This window comes from Arachis duranensis, chromosome 3 (genome assembly GCF_000817695.3).
Source record: "Arachis duranensis cultivar V14167 chromosome 3, aradu.V14167.gnm2.J7QH, whole genome shotgun sequence".
Lineage (NCBI taxonomy): Eukaryota > Viridiplantae > Streptophyta > Magnoliopsida > Fabales > Fabaceae > Arachis > Arachis duranensis.
This window is the reverse complement of record NC_029774.3, coordinates 29,321,124-29,335,268: the sequence shown is the minus strand read 5'-3', so window position 1 is coordinate 29,335,268 and position 14,145 is coordinate 29,321,124. Positions and strand designations below refer to the sequence as shown.

The window sequence follows — 14,145 nt, the reverse complement described above, 5'->3', positions numbered from 1 at the left end:
GTTAGAATAATTCGACGATAATATGGCACGGAACAACATTTTTTGGCACCAACACTACCATCGGAAAAAATCTGCTACTAACCAATTGGTTTTGTGAGCAGGTAATCCGTCAGAGAATTCGACGATAATTACTGTCAGACGAAATAAATCCGATGGTAAACATTTACCAGTGAAGTTTATACCGTCCGATTATTTTTTATTGTAAATCTGATGATATTCAGTATTTTTCTTGTAGTGATAAAGTACTATTTTGATCCCCAATATTTTCTGGCTGCAACTGTATTATAATTTCTTATATTATTTTTGATATAGTTATAGAATGTTCAAATAATTAAATCGGTAGAAAACTGAAAAATAATTAAAAAAATAAATATAATTTTCTTATTTATTAAGAAAAAAGGCCAAAAAATTTTAATATGAATTTTAGCAGTATGTTTTACTTAAAAATGGAAATTTTTGGATTTTTGGTGTATATATATGTAGATAAACGTAACGTACTAAGTAAACATACAATCAACGTGTTGGACATGCAGGTAAAGTGTGCTACGTGGAGCACATCCATTCAACATGTAACATGTTGCAACCCTAAACACGCAGGTAACGTATTGGATTACTTTTTTAATACGTCCACAATTCTAGAAAACACTCCAAATATCCATATTTAAACAAAAATTTAGATTCTCTAAAATTTAAATTTTATTTTAAAAGATAAAATTTGATCTCGTATCATTTATTTTATAAATGGGACAAAAAAATATAAAAAAATCATTCAAAAATAAAAAATTACACTTTACTTTCTAAAAAAAATTCAACATTTAGAGGCCGTTCTTTTCTACATATCTAAAACAATTTCCGAAGAAAAAAAAAAGCCATTTTTTTAGGCGCATTTCTGTACCGGCCCACTACTACACTCGCTGAGAGTGAGCAAGTTAGCAGACTTTTCACTGTTCAGTAGCTGATTTCCATATAACGACTCACCAGTCACCACCACTCTGGAGTCTGGATCTGGCACTCTTTCACTTCTACTTGCTCCATTTCTCTCTCCTTCTCACCCATTCTAAATTCTCATCATCGTTTTCTTCTTATTTCTCCCTCTTCTGACAACTTTATTGGCCCTTTACACAGGTACTACACTATTACACTCCAATCGCTGCTTCATCACACGTCTAATGAATCCGAAAGTTACAACTTTCAGTTTTCAGTTTTTCATTTTCACTCTTGTTACTGTTCCATGTGCACTTTTTCTGTATGCCGAAGTACTATCAACTAACACGATCCATCTGAATTTTGGTCTCAATATCTCCGTTTGTTTTCTTCTCCATCAACTGTTTTGGCTCTCTTCATAGTTTAACTAAGATGGTTCTTGATTTGTTTCATGATTCCATGTTCCGTAGTTCCTTTTCTTCTCGTGAATTTTGGTTTTTGAGTTTTGACTATGCTGGCAGGTAAGGGGAGGAAGTGAAAGGTTGCTGCAATGGCAAAGAAGTTGGAAAAGATGGCATCCATTGATGCCCAGCTTAGGCAGCTGGTTCCGGCAAAAGTGAGCGAAGATGACAAACTGATTGAGTATGATGCTCTGCTATTGGATCGCTTCCTTGATATTCTTCAGGATTTACACGGAGAGGATCTGAAAGAAACGGTGAGTTTCTTTTTTCTGATTTCAACTCCTTGGAATTTGTTTTGGATCATTTTTCATTTTATAAACTTGTATGTGTTTACTGGAGCTTGTGATCCCAAATGTCTCAACTTTTGGAACAAAAGTACAAGTTGATCCGTTTGGCTTGGCTTTAGAAAAGTGTGGAATCAAAGCTTACATATACCAAAGAATTCTGGAATCTGGATACTGATCTTGAAAAGTGCTAATGAGAAAGAACTTTACGATGCTTTTGTCAGTGATAAAATTTGTATTTGTGCTTGACACCCCTAACCTGAGTCATTTTCTGATATTGAAAATTTAGCTGTTTTAAACTTTTAATGGATAGAGATGAGACTGCAAACTTTTGGTGTGAGGCCCTTGGTTAACATTTTGGCCTTACGAGTGGCACTTTGCTTTTGGTGTTTGGAGGTTCTGCTGAGGATCAAATTTGGTGTTTACTCCTTTCCTATTCTTATGTATACTAGATTATATGCTTCCCTCTAATTATTTATTGAATTCAGATATTTTAGAAACTGTTTCAGATTGATGAGTTATTTGTTATTCTGCAGGTTCAAGAAGTATACGAGCTTTCTGCTGAATATGAAGGGAAACACGACTCTAAGAAACTGGACGAACTTGGAAATCTGATAACTAGTTTGGATGCTGGTGATTCAATTGTCGTCGCCAAATCCTTTTCTCATATGCTTAACTTAGCCAACTTAGCAGAAGAGGTCCAGATTGCTCATCGGCGAAGGATCAAGTTGAAAAAGGGAGATTTTGCTGATGAGAACAATGCAACTACTGAATCAGACATTGAAGAAACACTCAAGAAGCTTGTAGTGGAATTAAAAAAGTCTCCTCAGGAAGTTTTTGAAGCACTGAAAAACCAGACCGTTGATTTGGTTCTTACAGCTCACCCTACTCAATCTGTTCGTAGATCTTTGCTTCAGAAGCATGGAAGGTTTGCTTTTAAATTTTATGCTTTGGTTTCTCTCTCTCTCTCTCTCTCTCTCCCATCTTGTTTTGGTTTTCTTTTCTAATTTATTTTGCAAAATAAAGAAATTTAGCTATTAATCTATTCTTCATCTATACAGGATACGAAACTGTTTAACTCAATTATATGCCAAAGATGTAACTCCTGATGACAAGCAGGAACTTGATGAGGCTCTACAGAGGGAGGTGAATATCAAAATCCTTCCAATTTGATTTTTCCAAATCAGATCATTCTTTTTCTTGGTATCCATGGTCTACACTTCTCTGTTAAACTAAAAAATACAGAAATGGAAATTTCGTTCCAACGAAAATTTATGTTATTTTATTTAGATAACCCTGAACAATGAGGAAATTATTTGGTCCATAATATGATTGTTGGAGTTGCAGTTCAGGAATTGCTTATATCTGTGCTATCTGTGTCTGATTTTTCTCTTTCCTTGCTTTTAAAACAAGCCATCAGTAGCTTAGTTTTTGGGCATTACAGCCAGCAATGAAACCCAAAAGTGACTTTTGTGTAGTTTTTTCAGTTGGCTTCCTCTATGCAAGTAAACATTTATTGCATTGCAATGGAAATCTTCATTGGTACGAATAACTCCTAACTCCTGGATGGGACATGGATTTACATGTTTTACTTGCAATCAATCTTATGTTGGGACCTGTTCTCCATGTGATTTCCTTTAAAATCACATCAATGCCTTTGTTTGAAGTTAACATGCAGAAGTTCAAATGATAGAAGAGATGATGCTCAAGTAAATTGTATTTTATTAATCAATTTCATTTGTTAATTCTGTTCATGTAGATCCAAGCTGCCTTCCGTACTGATGAAATTAGGAGGACTCCTCCAACCCCACAAGATGAGATGAGAGCAGGGATGAGCTACTTCCATGAGACAATTTGGACTGGTGTACCCAAATTTCTACGTCGGCTGGATACAGCTTTGAAGAATATAGGGATAAATGAACGTGTCCCTTATAATGCTCCTCTTATTCAATTTTCTTCTTGGATGGGTGGTGATCGTGATGGTATGGTTCTAATGTTTGACCAAAAGTATATTTCTTACTATAGGGAGAAATGGACAGATCTGCATAATTATCTTTAAAATACAACAAAATGTGGATCTGCCACCATGTTTGGAAATTATAAATTCTTCAAATTTATCATACCAAATGTGGATCTTAGCTAGGTACTTTCAGTTAATTTTGTGTCTTTGTGACATGTTTCACATTTCTCTTAATCTTCTCTAAGAATGAAGTTAAAATGCCTCTGACTATGTTCAATATGATGCAGGCAATCCAAGAGTAACTCCTGAAGTGACAAGGGATGTTTGTTTATTGGCTAGAATGATGGCTGCTAATTTATATTATTCCCAGATAGAGGATCTTATGTTTGAAGTAATTATCAGCTCTTTAAAATAATCATTGTGGGTGGTTTATTACTCTTGCACCATTTTGGCATTTTGCTTAATTGCAAACTTGTATCTGTAGCTGTCAATGTGGCGTTGCAATGATGAGCTGCGTGTACGTGCAGATGAACTTAACAGGTCTTCCAGGAAAGATGCAGTTGCAAAGCACTATATAGGTGTTCACTAAATTCCTTCCTATAGTTCAAGATATAGTTTATTAGTTTATTTAATAAGAACCTCCATATTACAATGTCAGCTGTTATTATGTAATGTTAGTTATTGAAATATTGCAGAAAATGCTGTAAATTTTTTAATAGGTTTGTTTAGTTCACTTACTAATACTCTTCTTAATGACAGAGTTTTGGAAAGTCATTCCCCCAAATGAACCATACCGTGTTTTACTGGGTGAAGTAAGGGATAGGCTTTATCAGACTCGTGAGCGATCTCGCCATTTGCTAGCACACGGGCACTCTGAAATTCCAGAGGAAGAAACTTTTACCAATGTTGAGGAGGTATGTATGTCCATTGTTAACTTTCTTTACAGCAAGTAATAAATTGGCTCTTACCAACTTTCCCTTTAACTTCTACCATCTGGTGTATCCGTTCTCTATCTTTTTTTTAATAATGTAATATTCCCAACTCTTGCAATTCATGTGTTTACTCAACCATTTAACATCTCCACTGGTTGTTTATTAAGTTTGTAAGCACCTCCCTGGCCTCCTTTATTTCTTAATTCAGTGCATTAAAAAATAAAAAGTAAAAAACAAATAACTTTTTTTTAACATGGAAACAGCTTTTGCACTTGTGGGAAGCTTTTTATATACTTTCATGGATCTCTCCATGTGGGAGCCTTGTGCATTTATCCACCTTTTGTTTTTGGATTTTCATCAATACTTACCCTTGTTATGAGTTAATTTGGTCCTTAAAATTTTGGCCCTGAAGAAGGATGTAATTGAGACAAAAAAGTTCGTGTATCTTGGATTTTCCATGTGGGATTTGGGCATGTGTGGTTTTATAATATGTTGAGCTCTGGTGTATGAGCATTGTGTAATATTAAAATATAAATAATATTAAATAATTACTTAACTAAACATAATTATGTAGTATTCTTTTTTTAATCCAAACATAATGTTGTCATGTTATTGAAGATAAGAACTATATTTGTCAAATTCAGATACTTTAATTACATCTAAATGCAAAATAATATTTTGCTTCTACTTCAACTTTTGCTTTTAAAGAAATACTTCCCCAACCGTACAACCAAACTAGCTCATTGCCTAGAAGGATAAATTACGACGCGTGTGGTGAGATTGGAATTGGATTTTCTTTGTAAGAGGTGTGGTGTTGATATGCTTTTCTTATTTGGTTTGTTATGCTTTTGGCTTGCTGCTATTATTTTTGAAGATCAGGGTGGAGGTTATTGTGCACTTGAGCTATTTTGGTGATGCTATTGAGTGGATCTTTTGGTGCTTCAAAGGAGCTATTCATTAGGATAGGAACCTTAATCTCGGGTGGTATATTGTTGTTCAAACTGTTTGTACTTTTGTGTTTTTAGGATTATTTTAGGTCAAAAGCAACCATGTTTGCAGGGATAGATTTGGATAGGGAATCGAGGTTTTTTAGGTGTTGGTTGTTAATAGATTTGGGGTGCTCGGGTCGCTAAAGGTGTTTGATTGTGTACTACAATTATCATGCATGTGTATCCTCTGTCTTTAGAGGTAGTGGAAAACCTAAACATGAAGCGGTCAAACGAGATCTCTATCTAAACATTCTCACTATAGATGACACATGATAGGATACAATGGTATCGTTTGATCTATGTAGTAGACCTTACTTATTGGGATAAGGCTTTGTTTTTGTTGCTGTTGCTTACTCCTCAAAAGAAAAAAGATAAAAGTTCATTTTGATGTATCAAACATTTAGATCCATTGCATTGCATGTCAATTAATAGCTGCCTTGTCCTTTGATGTCTGAAAATACTTGGTGAAAATTTATGTAGTACCTGAAACCTAATACCCATAAATATCATTCTGCAGCAGATAACTTATATTTAAGATACTAACGAAAGTTCAAATCTTGTACAGTTCTTGGAACCCCTGGAACTTTGCTATAGATCACTCTGTGCTTGTGGTGATCGGGCAATTGCTGATGGAAGCCTTCTAGATTTCCTTCGGCAAGTATCTACTTTTGGATTGTCACTAGTGAGGCTTGATATCAGGCAAGAGTCAGACCGTCATACTGATGTGTTGGATGCCATTACCAAGCATCTGGAAATTGGTTCCTACCAGGAATGGTCAGAAGAGAAACGGCAGCAATGGCTTTTGTCTGAATTAAGTGGCAAACGGCCACTGTTTGGGCGCGACCTTCCCAAAACTGAAGAAATTAAAGATGTTTTGGACACATTTCATGTTATTGCTGAACTGCCAGCAGATAACTTTGGAGCATATATCATATCAATGGCAACTGCACCATCTGATGTGCTTGCAGTTGAACTTCTGCAACGTGAATGCCATGTCAAGCATCCACTAAGAGTTGTCCCATTGTTTGAGAAACTTGCAGATCTGGAGGCAGCTCCTGCTGCTTTGGCTCGGTTGTTCTCCGTAGAATGGTACAGAAACCGAATCAACGGAAAGCAAGAAGTTATGATTGGTTATTCTGATTCAGGTAAAGATGCTGGAAGGTTCTCTGCAGCATGGCAGCTATATAAGGCCCAAGAGGAACTTATCAAGGTAGCTAAAGAGTATGGTGTTAAGCTAACAATGTTCCATGGTCGCGGTGGAACTGTTGGGAGAGGAGGTGGTCCGACCCACCTTGCTATCTTATCCCAACCTCCGGATACAATCCATGGATCACTTCGTGTAACTGTCCAAGGTGAAGTTATTGAACAATCATTTGGAGAGCAGCACTTATGTTTCCGAACACTTCAACGTTACACTGCTGCAACTCTAGAACATGGAATGCATCCTCCAATCTCACCCAAACCAGAGTGGCGGGCTTTGATGGATCAGATGGCTGTCATTGCTACAGAGGAATACCGCTCTATTGTATTCAAAGAACCTCGATTTGTTGAGTACTTCCGTCTGGTAAGATATAAACTGCAAACATCAATTTGTATTTTTCATTTTCTCTCTATTAACCAGTTTTGTATTTAACTCAACCCTCTAAAATGCAGGCTACACCAGAGTTGGAGTATGGCCGCATGAACATAGGAAGTCGACCAGCAAAGCGAAAACCAAGTGGAGGCATTGAGACTCTCCGTGCAATACCTTGGATATTTGCCTGGACACAAACAAGGTTTCATCTTCCGGTGTGGCTAGGCTTCGGGGAAGCATTTAGACATGTTATTGGGAAGGATATTAAGAATCTTCATATGCTGCAAGAAATGTACAATCAATGGCCTTTCTTCAGGGTCACTCTTGATTTAGTGGAAATGGTGTTTGCCAAGGGAGACCCTGGCATAGCTGCCCTGTATGATAAGCTCCTTGTTTCACAAGATCTATGGTCGTTTGGGGAGCAGTTGAGGACCAAGTTTGACGAAACCAAGAAACTCCTGCTTCAGGTAAACGCTAATCCCCTTCTAAAATGTGCTACAAGCATCATTCCAGTTGAATCTATCAATGGACTGATACTCAAAGCTCATTTTCACTTTTGCTTTACTATCAGGTGTGTGGACACAGAGATCTTCTTGAAGGGGATCCATACTTAAAACAAAGGCTCCGCTTGCGTGATTCTTACATTACCACCCTTAACGTTTGCCAAGCTTACACATTGAAACGTATCCGTGATCCGAACTATAACGTGAGTTTGCGACCGCACATCTCAAAAGAGTATATAGAGATAAGTAAACCTGCTGATGAACTTATAACACTGAACCCAACAAGTGAATATGCTCCTGGTTTGGAAGACACCCTCATCCTCACCATGAAGGGTATTGCTGCTGGCATGCAGAACACTGGTTAATGGAGTTTCTGTCTGCCTTTGTATTTGCATATTTCTTATATTGTTTTTCCAGAAATCATAATTTAGTTGCCCGAACCAAAGTTTGGTGTGTGTTATTTCCTTTTTCCCTGCCTTGTATCCATCATTCCATCGATAAGTTATGAAATATGTATGTTCCTTCCTTTGACGTACAATATAATTTGGCTGCGGTAGAATTCCAACGATAGCCGTCAATAAAATTGACTGACTCCATGAACGCAACGAATTGACTTACTCAACACTTGTGTCTGATGTGTGTATTTTGACGGTGAAATTACAATCTTTATCTATTCTAGTGGTTCAACGTTCAACCTATTATTTTTATGAAAATTTACAAATATTATTCACAAAATAGTCATTTATAAATGTTATTAAATTTATTTATTTTTTTGATTCTATTTAATTTGAAACAAATATAAAAATCTAAATTCAAAGTACTCTTTTTTTTTTTAATTAATTAAGAGTAATATCTCAAATAGGTCTCCAAAGATTTGGCGGTCCAATAGATTTGTCCCTAAAAAAAATTAACTAGGTCCTGAGTCTCCAAGATTATTAGATATATGCCATATAAATCCCCAAATCAGGTTGAATCGGTTAATACGACACTCTCTCATACGTGGAGATTGTATGTGTGATGTGTCAAGTAAAGCAACATGCATTGCGTTCAGGACACATTAGTCACTGAACACGTGGCTAAAATGACGTTGTTTTGAGGGGATAGATACGTCCCCACCTTTTTAGTCATGACATTCAACCTCCAGATAAAAGATTTTTTAGTCATTTTTGTGTTTCGAAAGTTGTGATTTTTTTTTTTTGGTCCCAATGATGTAAAGAATTTGTGGTTTATGTTTGAAAGTGTGTAAAGCAAGTAGTTATGATTTTTTATTAGCAAAAATCTTGCATGAACCATTAAAATAATATGAATGTCTACTCTTTTGGGTTTAGAGCTTTTTGTTCTTTGCTAAAAATCGTGCATAAACCATTAAAAAACTGTAAATTTTTAGTTGCTTAGCTTGGTAGTGAATTAATATTGTCTGTAAAGAAGAAAGATTCTATAGAGTCATTGATGAATGAAAATAAGGTTAGGAGAAGTCTTATGGTCATTTGCAGCAAGTGTGGCAATCCTAGCCACCACTACAAAACTTGCAAGAGAGTCCCAACAATAAAGAAAGGTACCAAAAAAAAGACCAAAACTCAGCGTGAGTTTGTCTCTCAAGAGAAGTGTGCACTATCTCAAAGTGCACCTAACATTGACAACAAGAGATTACTGTCGATCATGAGGTTAGTCTTTAACTCTTTCAAACATGAAAATTTAGTTGTCCATTTAATATATTTTATGAGGGTTTAATTGTATTTTTCATAACTTTTATAAGAATTTAATTGTCCCTTTTATAATTTTTATAAGAGTTTAATTGTATACTAAAAGGTGAAATTGTGCATATTTTATGCAACTGTTATTCTATGTTTTAGTCTAATCAAGTCCCAACAATGAATATTCCACAATCCACAAACACAACTATAGTTAGTGCTACTGCTATTGCTAACAATGTCAACTATTATATCTACTGTTTGCCATTGATGTTGGTCTAGCATTGTGTAGGAGCAGTCATCCAAGGCAATCAAGAAAAGAAAAAGTCCAATCAAAGCCTTCATCAAACAAGCCATTAAATTCAGTTCTCTTTAGAAAAAAAGAAACTATTGTTAGGCTTGCACAAACTTCTCACCCACAATTTGCCTCACAATCACAAATAACTCAAGGGCCAACTGATCTTTTCTCTGCAGAAATAAGGGCAACAATAAATATTGGACTAGCCTAAAAAATGTTAAAATTTTTAGGCTTAGGCCTTGGCATTAGAATATTGATCTTTTTAGGTTAAATGGATTATGACTTAATTTTTGTAGGTTTAAAAACTTTGATTTGGACATGCTATTTTGGTGGATATAATATTATTTTAGGATGATATTTTTTTTGGTAGATATGATGTTATTCTAGGGTGATGATTTCTTTTGGATTTAGCACAGTAGTGTTGTGCATTGTGTTTTTAAGGTAAATTTGGTCATATTTTAGATTCAAGTGATGCAATTCCATAAGTCTACTGATGTACTTAACTCACTTTGAGTAATATTTATTATCTATGTTAATTATATTTCACTTCGGATAACATATTATGCTTTTATCATTGATGTTGTTGTTTATCAGATTTTGCAAATATTTAAAACAACCAGATAATATCATTCATTGTAAACAAACTACATACTTACAATAATGGTTCACACTTCACAACTAACTTCATTCATGGTAAACAAACGACATTATATTTACAGTAATAATTCTAGTTCACCTAGTACCATTATACAAGACAGACACAACTACTCCAAACATAAACCCAATAAAAGAAAAAGCAAACATCCCTAAATAGACTAACAACAATTCTAGGAGACTCATGCTTCTCCAACACTAAAATTCTTTTCTCCAAGTCAATCAATCTCTGCTAAAATTCTCCTGTAAAAAAATATTCAAGAAATGAAAATATTTTCTTTTTGTGCAGAACAAATCAAAGCAACTGTAAGAAGGAGATAGCAATTACCCTAAAATTTAGGCATCCTAGAAACAACCGATCAGGATTCTCTATTGTTCTAGACTTGTATATTGTTACATACAATTGGCAATTACACTTGGAAGCTTCCGGTGCTATTCATTCTGCGTTGTGCTAGGGTTTTGTTTTATTTCAGGGTGAATAATTGGGAATTCTGGACAATTAGAATTTTGGGATATGTTAAAATTAAACAACATCCAAGGACCAATTTGTTCTTATCATTTAGAGTAATTCCAATGTAGTGACACCTCACTTACATTAACCGTCTACGTCAGAAGCACCGTTAGTATTACTAATAGAAGGATGTAACGTGTCCACGTTTTATTTCTTGAGAGACCTAATTGTTACTTTTTTTTTAAGGTCTAACTTGTCCGAACACAAAATCTTCAAAAACCTAATTATCACTTTACTCTTCAATGAATATAATGAGTGGAGAACAGCCCAATGAGGGAGAGTGTTATTATATGGGTCATGTGAGGAAGGTGTGTGACGCATCCATGGGCCTGTATAGTAGGCATTCATAGGCCACATTAAAGCAATGTTGCGAGAACCGGATCAGTTATTAAACTAGTTAAGTGACTGATTCAATGGTTTAATGATCCAATCGAAATTGAACCGAGATTGAACCGATTTAGTTAGATATACAATAAAATTATAAAAAAATTCAATATATAATAACAATAAACTGAATTTTCTTAATAGCAAAAGATTTGCTTACCTAACATTTGTTCCTTCGTATTATTCATAAGTTCATCTTAATCTTAGATTCATTGAACAATACATTGCCATAGCAATTGATTGTTACAGCTTCCATATGCAGCAATCATAAGGAGGGAAAACCATTAAACAGAGGATGGCCATGTCTCCAGTAGAACCGTGTCAAATATTATCACAATTGTCATTTCTTTTAATCAAGAGAGGCAGCAAGAATTAAAAAATAAATAAATACAGTATCAAAAACTCAAATTCAGTACTTCCACATATTAATAAAACCTCAGCAACAAGAAGAAATAAGAGATCAGAGCTTAATTGTGTTAGATGATGAAGAAACAAAGGAAGAAGAATTTAATCTAATCGCAGATCTAATCCAATAGATCTAATCTGCGACACCAGTGGTGCAGTGCTCCGAAAACCGAGATGAGCAAACGGCAGCTACATCGTCGCAAAGAGGAAGCAAGCGGACTTCTCTGGCGCGTTTCTCTGATAGTGGCTAAACCATCTCCACTCTTGGCGGCGGTACTCCCTTGGAATCGCAACAATGGGATTATGAAACCTATCTGGGAGGAGATCGCAGAAAAAGATGAGGCTGGTGTGATGAAACTTGGAAGAGAAATTAGGGTTGAGGTGTGGTGGTTGGTGAATGAGGGAACTGGGTCTCGCTGTTTGCATAAGGGGTTGGGCAATTGGGTTACCGGGTCAGCTATGTGTGTAAGTGGGTTGGACTCGTTTAGTTTTTTTTTTTGTGCCAAAACAGCGCCATTTTTTATCTATTATAAAAAAAACTAATACTTTTAAAAATCCAGCCGATTTGGCCGGTTCATCGATTAATTACCAATTCGACCAATTTTTTCATCAGTTTTTGTGGATTAGTTTTTGAGATCAATTGGACTGGTCTAATAATTAATTCTCGATTAACTCAATTAAACCGGTCGGTGCTGTCCGATTTTCAGAACCTTGCATTGAAGATTGAAGGCAACAACGACTATTAGAGTTTCGTTGTGCTAACAAAAGTTGGATTTGGATTTTAGAAATTTTGGTTTTTAGTTTTGGAAAGTATATAGCCCCCATGTATTGCAGTATTGGTTCTATGACTATTAAATGAGCTAGACCAACCCGTTTAGGCCTATTTACTTAAGAGCTTGGCTAATATGAGTCAATTCATTTATTTTTTGTTTATTCATGGGACTTAATCTGGATTGGTCCATAAATAATTTTTTTAATTTATAAAAACCTACAACATTAATGTTTAGTATAATTTTTAAAATTAATTTATAATTATTTAAAAAATTATTTAAAGTATTTATGAAAAAATTTAAAAAATAAATTTTTAATCATTTTCTTTTCAAAATAAATATTTTTGTGATTAAAATACTAAATATAAAATAACTTACTTAAAAATTATTTTTAATATAAGTTCTTAGGATTTAAATTTTATTTTTAAAAGAACTAAATTAAATTGTTTATTCAAATTCGCTTTTAATTTTTAAACTTAGGCCATTTATGGCCATCCTGACAAATTATATAGATTGACCCATCTGTTTTTTACTTAAAAAAAATAGATAGAAAAATCTTGTTTAGAATCCAAAAATAAATATTGAATTAAAGAAAAGCACTTGTGGGTCAAAAACGTAAACAACATAGAATTTTTTTTTTACTAGGTGGATTAGGTATTCAAGTCGGATTAGGAGGAAAAATTGAAGGAAAAAAAAAGTGATTTTTTTTTTTGGAAAAAGTCCAAAAAAAAAAAACGTACCACGCATTTAACTTGCTATTTTTTTTTAGTTAATAGAATCGTGTTTGTTTAGCGTCTTAGTTTTTGCGGACCTAATTTTAGAGATAAAAATTTTTCTATTTAAGGTGAATAATCAGACTAACTTAACAGATTTAATCCATTTTAATGGTCTTATTAGATACATGACCCATCTATCACATGTAGAATTGAAAACATAATCCACTTTGGCAAATTTCATGGTCGTATGTATGATTGATTTGGAAAAGAGATTATACGTTTTTTCTATTATTATCAAAATCGGACCGATATTAGACCTAGTTTAGCTACTAAATTATTAGATTAATAGATCAAGTAGAGAGTTATTAGTTGAACTATTTGATTCGATAATAATTAAATAAATATATAAAATTATAATAAAAAGACAAATAATTTTATAATTTTATATAGTACAATGTTATTATTGAATGATAATCAAATTATATATAAATTATAATTTTAGCAACGCATACATATAATATATAACAAGGTTAACATAATGAAAAAGTGGATTAAGTCATTGCTATATGTCTGTGATTGTTATTTTTTATTTTGCTATACATAAATTTAAAAGACAATTCTATGATGCTGAAGCAAGATTTATCTGTTGGTGCGTGTCATGGTTAAATCTAAAACTTGTATCCCTTCAATTTTATTTTCTATATATAGTTGCTGTTGTTGGTGACAGTATTTGCTTTTGTGGGACCAATTCTTTTTTAGAATTTGTCTTTGAACAAACATTGTAATACGTGTTAAGTGGATCATGATAAAATGCTAATGGAATGTTAATTGAATGAATCTAAAATAACCAATTTGAGTTAGTCGAGTGGTCAGTTCACTTATCCGTTTAAGTAAGTGTCGGGAGTTCGAATTCCGTCTTGTGCATGCAGCAACTCATTGGCCAACGGCAGACTCTTAAATGGAGTTCAGATCCGCGATGGATTAGTCTTTAACCGGTTGGGTTGGGGAATACCGTTTGGGTAAAAAAAAAAATCTGAAATATTAAATTATTTTAAAAAGTATTATTTTATTATATTGTTGCTAGATCTAT

The 14,145-nt window shown here is 34.3% G+C and overlaps 1 protein-coding gene across 1 annotated transcript; it reads left to right on the top strand.

The window, feature by feature from the left end:
* The first annotated feature begins 940 nt into the window (after window positions 1–940).
* LOC107478413 (phosphoenolpyruvate carboxylase, housekeeping isozyme) lies at window positions 941–8,248 on the top strand. Its single transcript, XM_016098550.3, has 11 exons — window positions 941–1,125; window positions 1,446–1,639; window positions 2,206–2,597; window positions 2,731–2,815; window positions 3,429–3,651; window positions 3,917–4,020; window positions 4,114–4,207; window positions 4,389–4,543; window positions 6,116–7,114; window positions 7,204–7,590; window positions 7,695–8,248. Exons 2-11 carry the CDS (start codon window positions 1,475–1,477, stop codon window positions 7,989–7,991), a joined length of 2,901 nt encoding a protein of 966 aa, XP_015954036.1. The 5' UTR covers window positions 941–1,125; window positions 1,446–1,474; the 3' UTR covers window positions 7,992–8,248.
* The last annotated feature ends 5,897 nt before the right edge of the window (window positions 8,249–14,145 follow it).

Coding starts and splice junctions, on each gene's coding strand:
- LOC107478413 (XM_016098550.3), top strand. CDS start 1,475: ATGGCAAAGAAGTTGGAAAAGATGGCATCCATTGATGCCCAGCTTAGG. Junction 2,816..3,428: donor ATGAGGCTCTACAGAGGGAG/GTGAATATCAAA, acceptor CTGTTCATGTAG/ATCCAAGCTGCCTTCCGTAC. Junction 4,544..6,115: donor CTTTTACCAATGTTGAGGAG/GTATGTATGTCC, acceptor AATCTTGTACAG/TTCTTGGAACCCCTGGAACT.